Source organism: Choristoneura fumiferana, chromosome 10, assembly GCF_025370935.1.
Source record: "Choristoneura fumiferana chromosome 10, NRCan_CFum_1, whole genome shotgun sequence".
Lineage (NCBI taxonomy): Eukaryota > Metazoa > Arthropoda > Insecta > Lepidoptera > Tortricidae > Choristoneura > Choristoneura fumiferana.
Genome location: NC_133481.1, coordinates 6,780,837 through 6,798,723, shown reverse-complemented (window position 1 = coordinate 6,798,723; position 17,887 = coordinate 6,780,837). Strand labels below are relative to the sequence as shown.

The following is a 17,887-nucleotide window of genomic DNA, read 5'->3' as shown; positions in this document are numbered from 1 at the left end:
TGAGATTTTAACGCGAACGCGATCGACGAGACGTATTTTGTAACCGAAAACTTACACTAAGGGCACTGCAGCAGGTAGGTACGCAGTTCGTAGGCAGGCAGTTTGCTGGTGGTAGACCTTGTGCAAGGTCCGCCCGGATTACTACCATCATCTTGCTCGCTAATCCTGCCGTGAAGCAGCAGTGCTTGCACTGTTGTGTTTCGGCGTGGAGAGTAAGACAGCCGGTGAAATTACTGGCACTTGAGGTAACCCATCTTAGGCCTCTAGGTTGGCAACGCATCTGCAATACCCCTGGTGGTGATCTCTTACCATCTGGAGACCCACTTGCTCGTTTGCCATCCAGTCGAATAATAAATAAAGGTACCCATGCATGCATGTATAGTCAAAGAAACTGAATCGCGTACCAGGGTACAACCTTTTCAAAATTAATTTCGATACGATTCCTTTGGCAGATGTACGAGTATGAGATGTTAACTGTTAACATGATATTAGTAGCACAAAGGCTACCACCCTGTGGTACGTGATTCAGTTTCTTTGACTGTAAACAGCAATTTAACAATGTTCGTGCAGTCCCGATCCTTATTGGATCCATCTAATTCCAGATTCATGAACATAAGCCAAACTTTTATAGTTTCTACCTATTTGATATTTTTGTTAAATACTTTATAATAATATGTAATTTATTGAATCAGGCGTTACTTTAAGGAGGCCCATATCAATGAACTATAAACAATTACTTTGCTCACCCGCGACCTTACGATAGCTACGTCTATACAACAAATGTGTGTTCATGCAGCTCCTCCACCTCCACACTCGAACGCGAACGCGAACCCACACATCGCACAAACCTAACTATTACCACCATCACCCTACGCTGCCACGTCGATCATTACATGCATACAGTTTTTAGCTTCGTGACTTTGTTTTGATCAATTTCTGCTACCTATTTCGACCTTTGATTGAGGCACTTGCTCTTTGCCTGACCTGAGATAAGATAAGCATAATATATCCTAAGATCAGCATATCATAGTAGTAGTCGTTAAATGTGAAACGGAACTAAAAAGATATGATTTTATTACGTTGTGATTAACGTACGTACCTACATTTCAAGCAGAAGAAGAAGTGGGCTCTTCAAGGCTAGAGTGAATAGGCGTGACTGGACCAGTGAGACACAACTTTGGCCTCATCTGCACTTAACATCAGGTGAGATAGGGGTCAATCACGGTCAGTTACTTGTAAAAAAAAACAATTATTAGCTACCGTTTTTAGGGTTCCGTAGACAAAACGGAACCCTTATAGTTTCGCCATGTCTATCTGTCTGTCTGTCTGCCCGTCCGTCCGCGGCTTTGCTCAGGGACTATCAATGCTAGAAAGCTGTAATTTTGCACGAATATATATGTAAACTATGCGGACAAAATGGTACAATAAAAAATTCAAAAATATTTTTTTTTAGAGTACCTCCCATAGACGTAAAGTGGGGGTGATTTTTTTTCTCATCCAACCTTGTAGTGTGGGGTATCGTTGGATAGGTCTTTTAAAATCATTAGGGGGTTGCTAAAACGATTTTTCGATTCAGTATTTTTTTGCATAATATTCAACCTTAAAGTGCAAATTTTCATTAAAATCGGGCGTCCCCCCCTCTAAAATCTAAACCGGTGGGTGGAAAAATGTGAAAAAATTCAGAATGGTAGTAAGTAGGTGTATCAAACTTTCAAGGAAAACTATAACGGCTAAGTTTGCTTGAGAATTATTAGTAGTTTAAGAGTAAATAACAGCCTAAGGTATAAAATATACCTAAACTTGGAAGATTCCGTATAAAATACGAAATCCTTAGAAAAATATTACTTATTTTTTTCGTAACCCTGTCTTGGCCGGGTTTTTTAATTTATTATTTCAGAAAACATTTTACATCAGGGTTAAATTAAATCCTGTATATTCACTAGAATATCATCTGCGACTACGCAGAGATCCTACGCCAATATTTGATACCTACTTGGCCCAATTGCATACCAAATTACCAGCAAATAGTATTAGTGAATTTCAACATAAAATCGCTTATACTCGTAGGTGCTATTAGCTTGTAATTTGTTATGTAATTGGGCCCTTAATTAAATTATTCCGGATACTCGCTCATCCGAAATTTGAATCAGCTAAAAGAATAGCATTATACCTTCCTTTTTTTTTTTATTCGACTGGATGGCAAACGAGCAAGTGGGTCTCCCGATGGTAAGAGATCACCACCGTCTATAAACATCTGCAACACCAGGGGTATTGCGGATGCGTTGCCAACCTAGAGCCCTAAGAAGGGAATCCTCAAGTGCCAGTAATTTCACCGGCTGTCTTACTCTTCACGCCGAAACACAACTGGATTCGATTTGTAGCATTCGAAGATGGCGGATGTAGATAATATCTAATTTTGCTATTTCTGTTTCTTTGGCTAGTTGAAGTATAATTTTGATAGTGTTTTATGCGGCGATTAACCTTAACAGTGAACAGTGATCCCAAAATCCTATATTGCTCTCGTGTCTAACATTTTTTAATGCGCAAGTGGTCTCCACGTGGTTTCTGGAATTTTACTATCAAGTTGCAAAAACTACAATCACCGTACAACGTGCCTCTCAAAGAGAGTTTAACTTGACACTGGCGAAATTGTTCTATTAACTAGGACAGAAAAGCCATATTTTAAAAGAGAAGAAGAAGAAACACAACTGTGCAAGCACTGCTGCTTCTCGGCAGGATCAGCGAGCAAGATAGTGGTAGCAATCCGGGCGGACCTTGCACAGGTCTTCCTGCCTACCCTCCAGCTGGAAATCATCTCACGAGGGGACGCTGCCTTCGTACCTCAGAACAGCAAAGGTCAAATGAGGATGTTGCGGTTGCTGGATGGAGATTTAGAAGCTATGGAGGAAACTAGTAAGAGGATCAGGCAGCACACTAAGTATGCCGAGAGAGAGGACGCTATTGACCATCTATTGACAATGGTGATCTTTGAAAACTAATAGCAGTAGGTACTTAACTGTACTTAGAAAGAAGACGAAAAGATTTTTAAAATGGAACTGCGATTCTCGCGTCGCGTATAAGAGCAGATAAATACTCTTGAAACAATATTTTTTGTATTGGCAGTTTATAATTTTCATTAAACTTTTCGTCCCCTCAGAAATCACTATCATCGACATCGTCAAAAATATTCAATTATAATGACGTGTTAACCAGTCCTTGATAAATTTCATGTGACCGATAAATATGATGCTATCTCTGTTTATTCGGAGAAAACAAACAGAGATGGCATTGCAGATATTTGTCACATAAAAAACTATTTATGAGTGGTGAAACAGGCCCTTAATGACTTAAATCTTTGACCGTACATTCCTATTGTAGTAAAGTAATGAAAGGAATGTTTATTTTAATGATTCAAATGAATAATATGTAATTAAGCCGTTAAATTAACATCCAACCCATTACCGCCTATAATAACTGTTATAAGTAATCATTAATTTAATTAGACATTACATCGATGCTTTCTGGATGTTCACTAGTAACAAGTTTAGGGATATTTTATACCTTATAGGCTGCTATTTAATCTTAAACTACAGTTATGTTGTGCAGCTGTCACTGGGTTTGTGATTGCTGCACTAATAGTCTTCGCACGCAGTCGTCCTTGTCTTCAGAGTTCGATGGGTTGGGTTTTGCCGAAGTGACAAAGTCGACGTGATACGTGATAACTATTTATTAGAGTTGAGTCGTTTACAATTAAAGATCAGATCACGAGCGATTTGGAGCTAGTGTGTCTGTCTTCGCTTCTAGGGACGAACTGTGCTCATTCATTACAATTTCCTTTTTATACTATCGACTCCATAATGGGAAAAGTAAACAATTATTATCGGAGTCTTCATTAACATTAGTAGTTATTAATAATTAGGAAACATTATCGTGTAAACAATAATTAAGATAACAATGATGAAAAGTAAATAATTATACATCTAAATGGATTTCACTGTAACTCCTTATCTAATTACAATAGGTATATGAGTTACATGGAAGTTCTTATCTAGGGTCCAAGGTAGGGTCACATGGCTATGAAGATGTCTGTCGTGATGCAGCATCTCTTAACTCCTCCCCCCTTAAGAGAGAACTAAGGGGTAACGTGTTATACCCGTGTTCTCATGACTTCGTTCGGTACACTTATGGTAAATGGCGCAGCCCATGATGCATAGTAGAATCAGTAAGGAGATGATGGTCCAAATACTTGGGATGTCATTTTATCCGAGGTCTTTTTCCGGCGACGTCTCTTGAAAAAAACCGTTTCGATTGTTTGTTTCTATATCGGCGTTGAATACCTCTACACCTCGTGGTGTATTTTGTCGGTTTTGGGTAAATGGTCGTCTGTTAGTCCTGTTACTGACCGTCCGCATTGATACATCCGTGTAGGTCGCGGTAAGTTAGCCCAATGCGTGTTTTGTTGATTATTAAAATTATTTGCTACTGGTCTCGTTTGAGGATAATTAGGTGCCGGTCTAGGTTGATAAAAGTTTGGTGTCGGTCTTGGTTGATGATAATAATTAGGTATCGGTCTTTGATGTTGGTTACGACTTGGATCAAATTTTTGATTATTTAATTTTTTTGCGAAATATTCTGGATGGACTTGCATTTCATGTTTTAAGTGTCTATAAGCCGCATCAAAATTGGGGTGATTGGCCGATCTGATGAGCCTATCGGTTGCTATATCAAGGTGTTTACAAAGCTGATCAATGCACAGATTTTCTAATATTGTACCTGCTTGTGCAGTTTCTGCTTTATGTTTTGCTGCGAATAAAAGTTCCATTATCCGTTCTGCAAATGCAAGTGCGTTTTCGGACGGAAAACGCCTGATGCGAGTGATCTCTGACATTAGTTGTTCTAACGTTCTATTATCTGCAAATTTATTTCTTAACGCGGTAACTATTCCTTCTACTGTGTTCCGGTTTTCTGCATGGGTTATTGCCTTAAGGGCTTCTCCTCTTAACTTACTTTGTAGTATGACGGGAAATAAGGCCCTAGCGTCAGCATCTGCTGCGCGAGCTAAAGCTGTAACTTGATTTAAGAATATGTCTAAAGTATCTTTATCACCATCATAGAAAGAGAGATAATCCTTTATCATTACGTGAGTGAGAGCCATTGTAATATTTTATGAGGTAACGCGCACAAACAAAAAGGAAAAAAATATAGTGGGAGTGAAAGGGTTACTCACAGGGTAGCCAAGAGCAAGATTCCTGTAGTCTTCATGTGTGGGTCTAGCCTCTTCAGGTTAAAACATTCCGGGTTACGTTGCGATGTGTAGCTCGTAGTCCGGGAGACTTGCCGCAGCCGCTGCCACCAGTTATGTTGTGCCGCTGTCACTGGGTTTGTGATTACTGCACTAATAGTCTTCGCACGCAGTCGTCCTTGTCTTCAGAGTTCGATGGGTTGGGTTTTGCCGAAGTGACAAAGTCGACGTGATACGTGATAACTATTTATTAGAGTTGAGTCGTTTACAATTAAAGATCAGATCACGAGCGATTTGGAGCTAGTGTGTCTGTCTTCGCTTCTAGGGACGAACGGTGCTTTTTATACTATCGACTCCATAATGGGAAAAGTAAACAATTATTATCGGAGTCTTCATTAAAATTAGTAGAAGGGTTTAATAATTAGGAAATATTATCGTGTAAACAATAATTAAGATAACAATGATGAAAAGTAAATAATTATACATCTAAATGGATTTCACTGTAACTCCTTCTCTAATTACAATATATGAGTTACATGGAAGTTCTTATCTAGGGTCCAATGTAGGGTCACATGGCTATGAAGATGTCTGTCGTGATGCAGCATCTTTTAACTCTACTAATAATTCTCAAGCAATCTTAGCTGTTATAATTTTCCTTGTAAATTTGATGTACTTACTACCTTTCTATTTTTTTTCAAATTTTAATGAAAATTTGCTCTTTAAAGTTGAATATATCGCAAACAGATCACTGAATCGAATGGTTTTTAAAAGACCTATCCAACGATACCCCACACTATAGGGTTAGTCGAGAAAAAAAACCCTCTTTTCGTCTAGGTATAGGAGGTACCCTACAATTTTTCATTTTATTTTACCACTTTGTCGGCGTGAATGATATGTATACTTATTCATGCCAAATTACAGCTTTCTAGACTAACGTTCTATGGGCTTAGTCGCGGACGGACAGACAGACAGACAGACGGACAGACATGGCGAAACTATAAGGGTTCCTAGTTGACTACGGAACCCTAAAAATGAGTCTTATTTCGGTCTATCTTTTTCCAGATTCAAGGTTTTAAATAACGTCTCGCTTATTTTTCCACAAAAGAGACAGGTTAAGTAATTAGATTTAAAATGCACAAATCCCGAGAATGGTTGACGATATTTCTCCAGACTTGTACTTCCCGTCTAATTAATGTATCCGTTATTTTCCCACAAATTTGTAGTGTGTCTCCACACACACACATACTCTCCACCCATATAATATAAATACATGTAGTGTTAGCATAAGCTCTAGAGAATAAAGTCAGATATCGAACCCAAAGGTTGTCTCCTTTACGCTCATCCTCACATGGCGACCCTGCCAGTGCGGCCTTGCCGCTGCACTGGCGGCGCGCCGCGCCCGCGCCGAACGGTGATTGATTTAGAATAAAAACTAAAAACATTTGAGTGAAGTGAAATAAAAAGGGAACAGTGAGAGACACTATCAAAGTGTGAATTAATAAAAACTATTTAAACGTAAAATAATATACCTAGATAAGTGCTTAATCGATAAAATATAATATATTCCAATAAAATATAAGAATATAGAGGAAAATAAGCTGCGAAAGGAAGAATCAGAAAATAAAAATATATTAATATTTTACTTGAACAAAGTAAACTTACTACTTATATGAAGAAGACATAAGACGAAGAATAAAACAAAAAAAACGACAGTAATTGAAGAAAAATAATTAAACGAATACAACTAAATAATTTAAAACATTGAAGTCAGATGCGGCCTGCCGAGAGACGATAGACTCCTGAGGAGATGTTGGATGGTGCCGGAAACTGTTTCGAGTAGTCAAGGAGGATGGAGCGCGACAGAAGGATGGCGAAAGACACCGGTATACCAGCGTGAGACTAACGGAAAGCAAGAGACGTAGGCAATTAGTAAAAAAATATATATATTATAACTTTAAATTTCGGTATGTACAGAATAAAACTTTATTTTTTTTAGCATGTTTCTCTATCTACTATTAATTTAATAAAAAACTTAAACTTTATTAATAATAACTAGAAATAGGTATATGAACAGAAGGTAATTTTTATTACTCTATAAAATGTTTTTTTTTATTGCATTGTAAAGAGAGTAACCAATTTGAAAGACATTTATACTTAATTGTAAATTTTTATTACTCTATAAAATGTTTTTTTATTGCATTGTAAAGAGAGTAACCAATTTGAAAGACATTTATAATTGTAAATTTTTATTACTCTATAAAATGTTTTTTTATTGCATTGTAAAGAGAGTAACCAATTTGAAAGACATTTATAATTGTAAATTTTTATTACTCTATAAAATGTTTTTTTTTATTGCATTGTAAAGAGAGTAACCAATTTGAAAGACATTTATAATTGTAAATTTTAAAATATTATACATTCTAATGATAATTATTGTAATGCTATAAAATAAGCACTTGCTGGCGAGATGAAAAATTAACACATAGTAGGTACAAAATCCGCTTGAGATTCCATAATTTGACCAAAAAATTATCACCACATTTTTCTAATTACGATTACCTAAATTAGAATCGTTGTTTACAGTTTAAGTACTCGTATCGCGCACGATGATCTCATTAGTCATCAAATATGGAACGGAATCTAGGTATTCAACGTCTGTTATTACAGGTCAAATTTCATGATGATAGGCATGACATGATACATTTAGAATCAAAACTAAACCCTTATTAGGCGATGGAAATTTTTACTCGATTTGTTGAATAGTCCATACAGGTAAATAAAGTTATATTTTTGATTTTCATAGTAATTTGACCAAAACCACTTTCGTGCATGTTATTCACATATTCGTTTGTCGTTATTAGAATAAATAATGTTTAGGTAAGTACGGTTAGGAAAAAGCAAATTAAAGCTAACTTACCGCTAGCGTTTTTTTTTAGTTCTCGTAAAATGAATACATTGAATGATGATTACTTATTTACCTAAATGTAATTTTCCTCTTATTCCGCTGCAGAGGCATAAGAGGGGTGATTAAATAATAATTTGTAATTGCTGTTAGACTGATCACCTACTGCTATTTCAAATTATTAATAGACATAAATTAAATAATCATCAAGATAATTGGAAAAATAAGGTATTCTAAAACGCATTTTTTATTTAAATTGACAGGGACTATTTTAAGGTTTTTATTAGTTTTTTATAAAGAGGAAAGGAAACGAATAATTGTAGGATTATTTTTTAGTAGATAGGAATTGAATAAATAATGTCATGTGTGGATAATTCGGAAAAGTTTCATTTTATGAGGAAGTTAAAGTATTGAACGAGAAGGAAAGTTTATACGTGTTTGGGAAAACGGAAGTGAATAAGTTTTACAATTGATGATTGGAACGGCCACTCTAATTGTCTATTGCAATACTTGTAAGCTGAAATTTTCAGATTGCATGAAAATTTGGTAGAGGTTTCGAATGTTTTTTTTAAAGAAATGGTTAATTTAGGTACTTAAAAGTAGAATGACTTCGTAATCAACAATAGCCCGAGTTGCGCTGTTGAGCGATGTTGGGAAGTTAAACAGCAAGGTACGCCAGGATACAGGGCAGGTAGGAAACCCTTGTTCTCTGATCATGATTCGATCGAGCATCAATTGTGCAGAGACTTGGGCACACGGTATGCAAAAGAAGTAAGGAAGTGTTAAATGAACTGCCTGTATGTAGTTATATTATGTTGTAAAAGGATTAAGGTCGCTTGTCACGGTCAGCTAGGCACTACAGCGCCAGTAGATGACGTTAGTGTGCAAATTCCACGTATTTTATTTTTTTTAGGAATGAAATCGTGGATATTTTTATAAAATAATGTACATACCGCCAATAGCGTGAAATTTGTGATATATCGTACCAAGTTTCAGATGTATTTTAACTTAGAAAATACTTTCACTTGATCGCTGCAGTTTCGACTGAGATATTTTCGCACACATGCTTGTAATTTGTTGTAAACAGAAGTCTTTGTCAATTTCGCTCTCATGATCAAAGAGCAGATTGGCCTAGTTGCATAAGGCTAGAGTTTACCCTACCCTCAGCTTGGGGAGTTCGGGTTCAAACCCGTTGTAAGATTTATTTTTTTTTTGTTTTTTTTTATTGTTCTCAGTTAATGATGTTAATATTTTTTGAAATGTGTAGCTAAAAATGTATAAGACCTAATTTAGGCACAAACATTTTTTTTTTTAATTTTAGGTAAATCTGAATATGCACAGCACAACTAGGTACAGTAAGTACTATGAGACTTATAATTCCTCACATCCACTCAAGGGTTGCTTGGTAGAGATCCCTTCGAGGGATAAGTTCGCATTTACAAAGTCAAGGAAACCGAATCACGTACCAGAGTGGAACTCAAGTGGAACCTTTCAATTGCGCTGTGATTTCTTTGGCAAGTGTATGGGATGTCAACATGACATTACTAGCACATAGGTTCCACCCTGGTACGTGACTCAGTTTCCTTGACCGTAACTCAACGATTGTTTATTTATTGTTTAATACACTTTACATACTATGAGAAAATTAGTCATAATCATTATCCCTATACATACCTACATACAGAGGCCTCCTCTCACAATGAGGGCTTGGGCGTTATTTTCAACGCAGGCCCAGTTTGAATTGAAATATAGCACACACCATTAATTATATAGCAGGTGTGTGTACGTTTCTTCATGATATTTAATTGGTTGGGTAGTAATCGAAGGCTCTATTGAACAACAAATAAAAAAGTCCATCACTAAGTCAGTTTTTATTTATTTATTTACATCAGTCAATTAAATTAGCCCACATACAACCACTGCTGAGTGCCTCTTGCATTTTCACGCCACTTTTCCAGTCTTGTGCCAGTCTCGTACACAGCTTACCAGCCGACAATGTATGTTATGACAGTGTTTTTCACTCTGTAATTAAATATTTTATTATGAAAATAAAACATATTTTGAAGAAGCATATTTTGTCAAATGAACTTTTCTCTGAACTCCAAAATTACCGAGATATGAGGCTCAAAAATTAGTCCGCTGCCAAGGGGCTGGGGACTTGAAAAAAAAAACAGTAAAAAATCTGTCCTAAACACCTACGGTCATGGAAACTGAGACTTTAGGCCTCCCCCATATTTTCCCGTGTTGCCAATACTCGCCACGTTTGAAAAGCGGGTTGGCGAGCGTAGTAAGTATATGATGTGGGGTTGCTTGGAAAACGCTGCTGCCCATCTTCTGATATTATCCCTCAGCCGATTCCTACGGTACCCACGGGGGTGGTGGAAGTTGTATGTTGTAGGTACTCAGCCTCTACTGTACTTACTTTTTAATTTCCTTATAATGCGTCTTTTTCGAGACCAGAGTATTGATGCTTTATGTATTTTTTTCGCAAAGTTCGTGGCTTCATAGTTTCCAATGTGAATTATAATTCAGTTCAATACTTGAAAATATAACTGCATTCACATTATAGATTATAGATAATGATAATCCCGCCAGTTTCGAGGACAAATTACGATAATTTAATTTAGAAAAAATTACTCCATTAGTTTACAATGTCATGACAACCTATGACAACAAACGAACAAAAAATTATGACTTGACGAATTTGACATTTGACTTGATGTTTTTTTTTATTTTATGGAAAAAGCCACAAGCCATGCAGCCTTTATCTGATTTTATCACTACTAATTTATAATCCGTTAATGCAATTTTCCGTACTTATTTGTTAATACGTTAATGTTATGTGATTTTCTTCCTAATTTCTGTCGGAAACCCAAAGAATTGGCAATACATTTGTTCGTTGCACTTCAGTCTTTTGACTGACGGACTTTGTACCTATGGCCAGCAAAAATATTTAAAAAAAAGTTAAACGAGCTTCAAAATGGTAATTACCTATGTGATTTTGATCAGACAAATCAAACGAAATCTGGCAACGTCGCTTAGCATCGAATTGTCAGCGAGTTGACAACGTAGCTGCAGGGCTACTACGAAACTCGAAACTCGTAGTTCGTGTCGTGCCGTTCCTCTCACTCTCGTATTAAACAGTATAAGTGTCAGAGGGACCGCACCACACGAACTTCGAGTTTCGAGTTTCGTAGTAGCCCTGCTGAAACACACACTACTAACCGAGCCGTTGGCGTACGATACTGTCGCCGTCCACTCACATATTGACAAAAAATAACTAAAATAATCATCTAGATTAAGCTATTAATCAAAAGCTTTCTTTAGGTAAATAAAAAATGCCTCAAATAAAGAACAAAATAAAAGTCAACAGATGTGATTTTAATTTCAAATTATTCTTTCAAGCGCACATGATTGTGTTAATACATTAGTATGGAAATCGTTCCACCTTAATGAATGTGCGCGCACTAAAATAAATAAATAAAAAAAAACCTGTATCCTGAACAGTAAATAAGTGAATAAGTTAAGGTCGGCCGACCACAAGTGGAAATGTGTTGCGTACCTTGCATCGTGCATTGCATTGTATAGCATAAAAAAAAAGTGATGCCAAAGTTGCACACTCGTAAAAGTGTAACTATTATAAAGAAAAAGTAGATAAATTAATAAGTAATACATACCTAATTATAAAGGCTTGCAAGCCAATGTTCTGAGCAACATTGATATTATAATAATTTTATTAGTTAAAAAATAAAATTAGGAGTATTTAACTTGAACACATACTTACATGTCGAATAACTTGCACACTGCACAGTTTATGACAAGAACAGTAGGTACGACCATTATAATTATGTTTGTAATAAAAGAGTTATTTATGTATAAAGAAAATTATACCTATGCACTTCCTGAAAAGTTACGTAATCAGAGTCAAATAAGTATTTTAAATATATTTTGAGTGAATAAAAAAAAATTAAAATGAAATGAATTATTGTTATTGAAGGTTTTTTTTTGTTTAAATTGTTAATATACAGATTTCTAATTATATTCATCTTTAAACCAGTTATTGTTACCAAATTTTAAACGTAAAAGTGATGAGATTAAAAAAAAAAAATATTAAATATTACGATCCACTGACTGTATTGTTACTCTGTGACAAACAAGATGATGCCTGTATCTCGTCTCGTCAGCAAAGCGCATGAACTCGTATAGTTATACAAATAAGATATTTTAGTAAGTATAAATACCATATGTATATGTCACTTTGTCAAAATGTATCCTTTTTATTTAATCAACAAAATTAAATTTTAAAGAATATAGTAAAAAAAAAAATTTTTAACTGACAAAAATATTTTTTTTTCTGTAAGAGGGGAGGTGTAGTGTGTCTCCACACACACACATACTCTCCACCCATATAATATAAATACATGTAGTGTTAGCATAAGCTCTAGAGAATAAAGTCAGATATCGAACCCAAAGGTTGTCTCCTTTACGCTCATCCTCACAAATTGTTAGTTCGATGGGGTCCATCAATTTGCAGAATGCACTGAAAAGGGTAGCTGATCTAGTTTGGCTACTTGACGTTTAGCCAAAATTGACTATGGTCTGTCCCATAATTCGAGATACTAAAATGACTTTTTATGTGTTACCTGTTTTTTTGCGTCTCATAAATAGTGATGGCCGCAACCGGTTATCACCAAAAGATTTTGTAGGTACCTATGTTTGTATGTCGTAAAATATTAAGATATGAACGGATCCGTGATGTACTAAAATGTAGGGCACTTAGAGGACATTCTAGAAAAGGTAAAATAGGTCTAATAAAAATGCGGCCGTTTTCGAGATATTTCAACTTTTTATAGATGTTGATGTTTAAGTTTCAATTTCATTCTTTGGCCTCTGTGTATACATATTTGTACGTATTTACAACCATACACTTCTCGGCTTTCCTAAGAGGTTGACGTTTACGTTTTTTCTGAGGCGAAAATATTTCTTCGCTGTGTCGTCTATGCGACGAAGTACTTGGCTGCTCAGAGTCCATGTTTAATCAAACAAAACTCAACAAAAACACGTCCAAACAAAATTAATAAATAAAACGTCTTATCTCAACAAATTTAACAAATAACGTCAACAGCAACAATAACACGAAAAAACGCACTGAGCACATACGATGACAATACGAGTAAAGTAACGAAAATCGGTTGAATACCACTTGAATACGAAAAACATGAACAATGACGTTGTGTGATATCTGAGGGCCTACTCCGGAATTCGAAAATCAAAGTTCGCACCGCAACGCCCCTCTCACTCCCGCATTAAATAGTAGCGTCAGAAGGACGGAACGACACGAACCTCGACTTTCGAACTTCGTAGTAGCCCTGCTGGCCCTAACTACGAAATGCAAAACCCGAACTTGGTATGTTTCCGTCCCGCTGACGCTTATCTCATTCAATACGCGAGTGAAAGAGACGGTGCCATACGAACTTCGTTTTTCTAGTTTTGTAGTAGCCCTTCTGTATTATTTTTTACGTTGGCACTAAGTGATGAACACTGTATTTTTACCTGTGCTTAGATTTTATCACTTTATCGTAAAAGTGCATTTATATTTACAAAATGGAAAGTAGAATATTGTATGCTATAATATACATTTTATCGGTTATTTACGAAACCGAAATCATGGAGCAGCACTGTTCCTTTTATGCTGGCCACATTATTTTTACTTTTGACATTTCAGACTGTCATTTTAGTATCTTCATTTCAGGAATAGACCATAATTAGGAACCAAACTGATTTTGTAAGACGTCACCTAACTTTTAGACTATAGTAGGCTTTAGTTTTGTAGTTACTCTAGTTATGTTACAAGCAACATTTTTTTTGTTACTGTTAGCAAATCTTTTTCTTCGGTGTGGCTACTTGACTTCAATCGGTACAAAGCGCTTTCTGTGTAAAAAGCATTAGGTACTTAATACCTACCTCATCATGTCAGCCGAAAGACTTCTACTGCTGGACATAGGCCTCCCCCAAGGCTCTCCACTCAGATCGGTCTTGTGCTTTCCGCATCCACCGCGATCCCGCGATCTTATCTCCAGGTCGTCGCTCCATCTCGTTGGAGGCCTACCAACAGCTCGTCTCCCGGTCCGCGGACGCCATTCAGAACCTCTGACCCCATGGGCCATAAGCCCTGCGAGCAATGTGCCCCGCCCACTGCTACTTCTATATCTACCTTATATCATCATTATGTCAGCCGAAAGACGTCCACTGCTAGGCATAGGCCTCCCCCACGGCTCTCCATTCACACCGGTCTTGTGCTTTCCGCATCCACCGCGATCCCGCGCTCTTAACCAGAAGTGGCAGCGGGCGGGGCACATTGTTCGCAGGACTGAGAGCCGATGGGGTCAGAAGGTTCTCGGATGGTGTCCGCGGAGTTACAGACAGCTTGTCTCCTGGAGACAAGCTGTCTGTAGGCCTCCAACAAGATGGAGCGACGACCTGGTCAATATTTACCTACTCACGAGTATTAAGCTAAACATAAAGTTTACCAAGTTTTATAAAGGTTTAAATCACCACGACTTAAATTTGATATCGTTCGTTTCGAGTAAAATATCAACTTTTAACGACCGAGTTGATTTGGCTTGTTTGGTCTAAAATCAGACTGGTTCAAGAATACAATAATATTTTTGTTTTTCACAAAGTATTTTGATAATTACATTATATTGGAATGGTGCGTGTTTTTATCAAATTTAATGTCTTAAAAACAAGGGCGAACGTAATGATATACTAGCAGAAAGCATGATTATTATGCAGAAAGGTAGGCTTTGGTAATCCGGTTTACTACAAGATTAGCACCCTAGCGACAAATATCAATATTGCAAGAGTAGACTGATAACGATAATTTCGTCTACTCACTAAGAATAGTAGACAAAGCAATTTATTGAATCAGGCGTTACTTTGCGGAGGTCCATATCAATGAACTAAAATAATTTCCTTGCTCACCCGCGACCTTACGATAGCTAAGCTTATGCAAAATATGCGTGTTCATGCAGTTCCTCCACCTCCACACTGTAAGAACACACACAAATCACACAAACCCATCTATCACCATGTAACAATAATGTGTGTGTTCGTATGAAGTGTTACATTATTGTGGCAAGGGGTTTCGTCTCGATGTTTTAGAATGCATGGAGATAATTAGATACAACAGTATGGGGTCTATTATTAATGAGCAGGTAAATTTAGTTTCATCTCCCTTGCTACGGCTTGGATCTAATTTCAGCAATGGTAGTCAATAAAACATGCCTTGACAGTAAATAAATAAAAATCAAGGTAGTTTTGAAGGACGGTTAAAAAATTTATTAATAATTTGTGGGTAGTTTTGTTTTGTTTCATAAAACGTGTGTGGGTACTTGGGGAGTTACAGTGACAAGTTAAAACGGTGGTCTAACAAGCATGGTGTACGGTTGTGTCACTCTGAAGATGAGCTCTGGTTGAGTTCGAAACGCGTCAGTGTAGTGTGGTGGTGGTGATAGATGGGTTTGTGTGATTTGTTTGTGTTCTTACAGTGTGGAGGTGGAGGAACTGCATGAACACGCATATTTTGCATAAGCTTAGCTATCGTAAGGTCGCGGGTGAGCAAGGAAATTATTTTAGTTCATAGTAGACAAAGCATTTGATCACTTCAAAACTAAAGTGAACTGTGGAAGCGCTGACTATAAAGTGTAGATACTCGTACAACCGGCAATACATATTTGTTTAAAAGGATGTCAAAGTCGTGTTGTCCTGTTCTAAATCTTCATGTTGATAATGATAAGGAACAGAGGTTAGTCAACCAGAGGAATGGCTATAAAGCGGCAAGGGGCTCCAAAGAGCTGCCGCCTTCAATGGCAGTAGACTCTACAATTAGTCGTCAATTGACCTCACTCTGTTCAGATTGAAGGCGCCGTTCGTCTACCATTCTGTTGCCCCTGTTGTCAGAACTCAGTGTGGGTTGGTTAATACATTTGTATTAATAATTTCAAATTTGTACTGCTGCCCTGTTAGGGCAGGAGGTGGTTTCTCACCAAAAACTTCATAAATAAATAAATAAATATCACGGGATAAGTCACACCAATTGACCTAGTCCCAAAGTTAGCTTAGCAAAGTTTGTGTTATGGGTACTAAGCAACGAATAAATGTAGCAACGAATATAGATAGATACATACTTAAATACATAGTAAACACCCAAGACCCGAGAACAAACATTCGTATTTTTCATACAAATATCTGCCCCGACACGGGAATCGAACCCGGGACCTCAAGCTTCGTAGTCAGGTTCTCTAACCACTAGGCCATCTGGTCGTCATAAATAAAAGCACTAGTGTAATAAGCTTCACGACTGTATAAATAACTCAAATGTAGTTTTTTTTATAAAATTCAAGTGAGTTACTAGATGAATTAAAATAATTACTCATGATGCTGTCTATAAAAAACTCATGAGAATTCTGGCATGTCACAGTAAAATCTATCATCGTTCGTAAAAAAGGATAAAAATCTCAAGTCTATTTCATTTTATTGGAAACTTGAACATACGTCGAATGGGGCATTATTAAAAAAAAACCGGCCAAGAGCGTGTCGGACACGGTTCCGTAGCCATTACCAAAAAAAAACAAGTAATATTATGTGCGTTATAACACAATTAAAACACTGACTACAGTCTTAAAATCTATTACCAGAAAAAGAGCGTATCTTCACGCAATAACTCAAAAATGGTATATCCGATCATGTTGAAACCAATTTTCGTTGAAAGTATTTATTAAGGGTTACCTGTCCATATTTATTGCATATTTTTTGGACAAACGGTTTACAAAACAGAGGGGGGGGGACACAATTTTTGCTACTTTGGGAGCGATTATTTCCGGAAATCTTCACTTAATCAAAAAAGTTTTTGAGAAACCTTACTATCTTTTCAAAGGAGCTGTCGAACTGTCTGCCACACGTTGATGCGAGTTAAATATTATTTTTTTCAATTTCTGTTACGTGTATAGAGTGTCCCCCCCTATAAATATTTATTTTTGTAATTTAACTGCAAAACTAAATAGCGGCTTTGACAAGACATCTGTACTCCAAATTTCATTGATATACATATTGTAGTTTTCGAGTAAAATGCCTATGACATACGGACGGACAGACAGACAGACAGACCGACGGACTTGACGAAACTATAAGGGTTCCGTTTTTGCCATTTTGGCTCCAGAACCCTAAAACGTAGCCTATGTTTTATTCCAGATGTCCAGAGCTATCTACATATCAAATTTCATCCAAATCCGTCCAGCCGTTTCAGCGCGAAGGACTAAAAACATACTCCCTCAAAAACTTTCGCATTTATAATATACTAGCGTTTACCCGCGGCTTCGCACGCGTAAATCATTAGATACAGCAGTTGAATTTAAATTGTTATTTCAAGATTTTATCCCTGTCCCGTGGGAATATCGGGATAAAAAGTAGCGTATGTGTTATTCCAGACGTCCAGCTACCTAAATACCAAATTTCATGACTCTAAGCCCAGCGGTTGTTATTTAGAGATTTTATCCCTATCCCGTGGGAATATCGGGATAAAAAGTACTCTATGATTTAAACTAACTTTTTGTTGAATTTCATCCAAATCAATCCAGCCGTTTCAGCGTGAAGAAGTAACAAACATACTCACTCACTCACAAACTCACTCACTCACTCACAAACTCACTCACTCACTCACTCACAAAGTTTCACACTTATAA

General features: G+C 36.8%; 1 protein-coding gene and 1 long non-coding RNA gene across 6 annotated transcripts in view; both read right to left on the bottom strand.

The window, feature by feature from the left end:
* LOC141431958 (carboxylic ester hydrolase-like) overlaps window positions 1-17,887 on the bottom strand; it is a 38,184-nt gene that overhangs the window by 7,204 nt on the left and 13,093 nt on the right. The window contains exon 1 of one of the 5 annotated variants that reach the window (XM_074093263.1): window positions 14,109-14,131. The exons of 1 other annotated variant lie outside the window; for it this stretch is intronic. In XM_074093263.1, coding sequence (XP_073949364.1) covers window positions 14,109-14,116 — 8 coding nt within the window. In that variant the 5' untranslated portion in view covers window positions 14,117-14,131. Of the gene's footprint in view, window positions 1-55; window positions 288-746; window positions 1,201-5,227; window positions 5,963-14,108; window positions 14,132-17,887 lie in introns of those variants that run through there. 3 more of the 5 variants (XM_074093264.1, XM_074093268.1, XM_074093265.1) reach the window with 3 other exon arrangements.
* Window positions 10,001-14,079, bottom strand: LOC141431960 (uncharacterized). Its single transcript, XR_012451779.1, has 2 exons — window positions 10,567-14,079; window positions 10,001-10,166 (listed from the first exon to the last, which is right to left on the bottom strand). It is a non-coding gene; the product is annotated as an uncharacterized lncRNA (long non-coding RNA).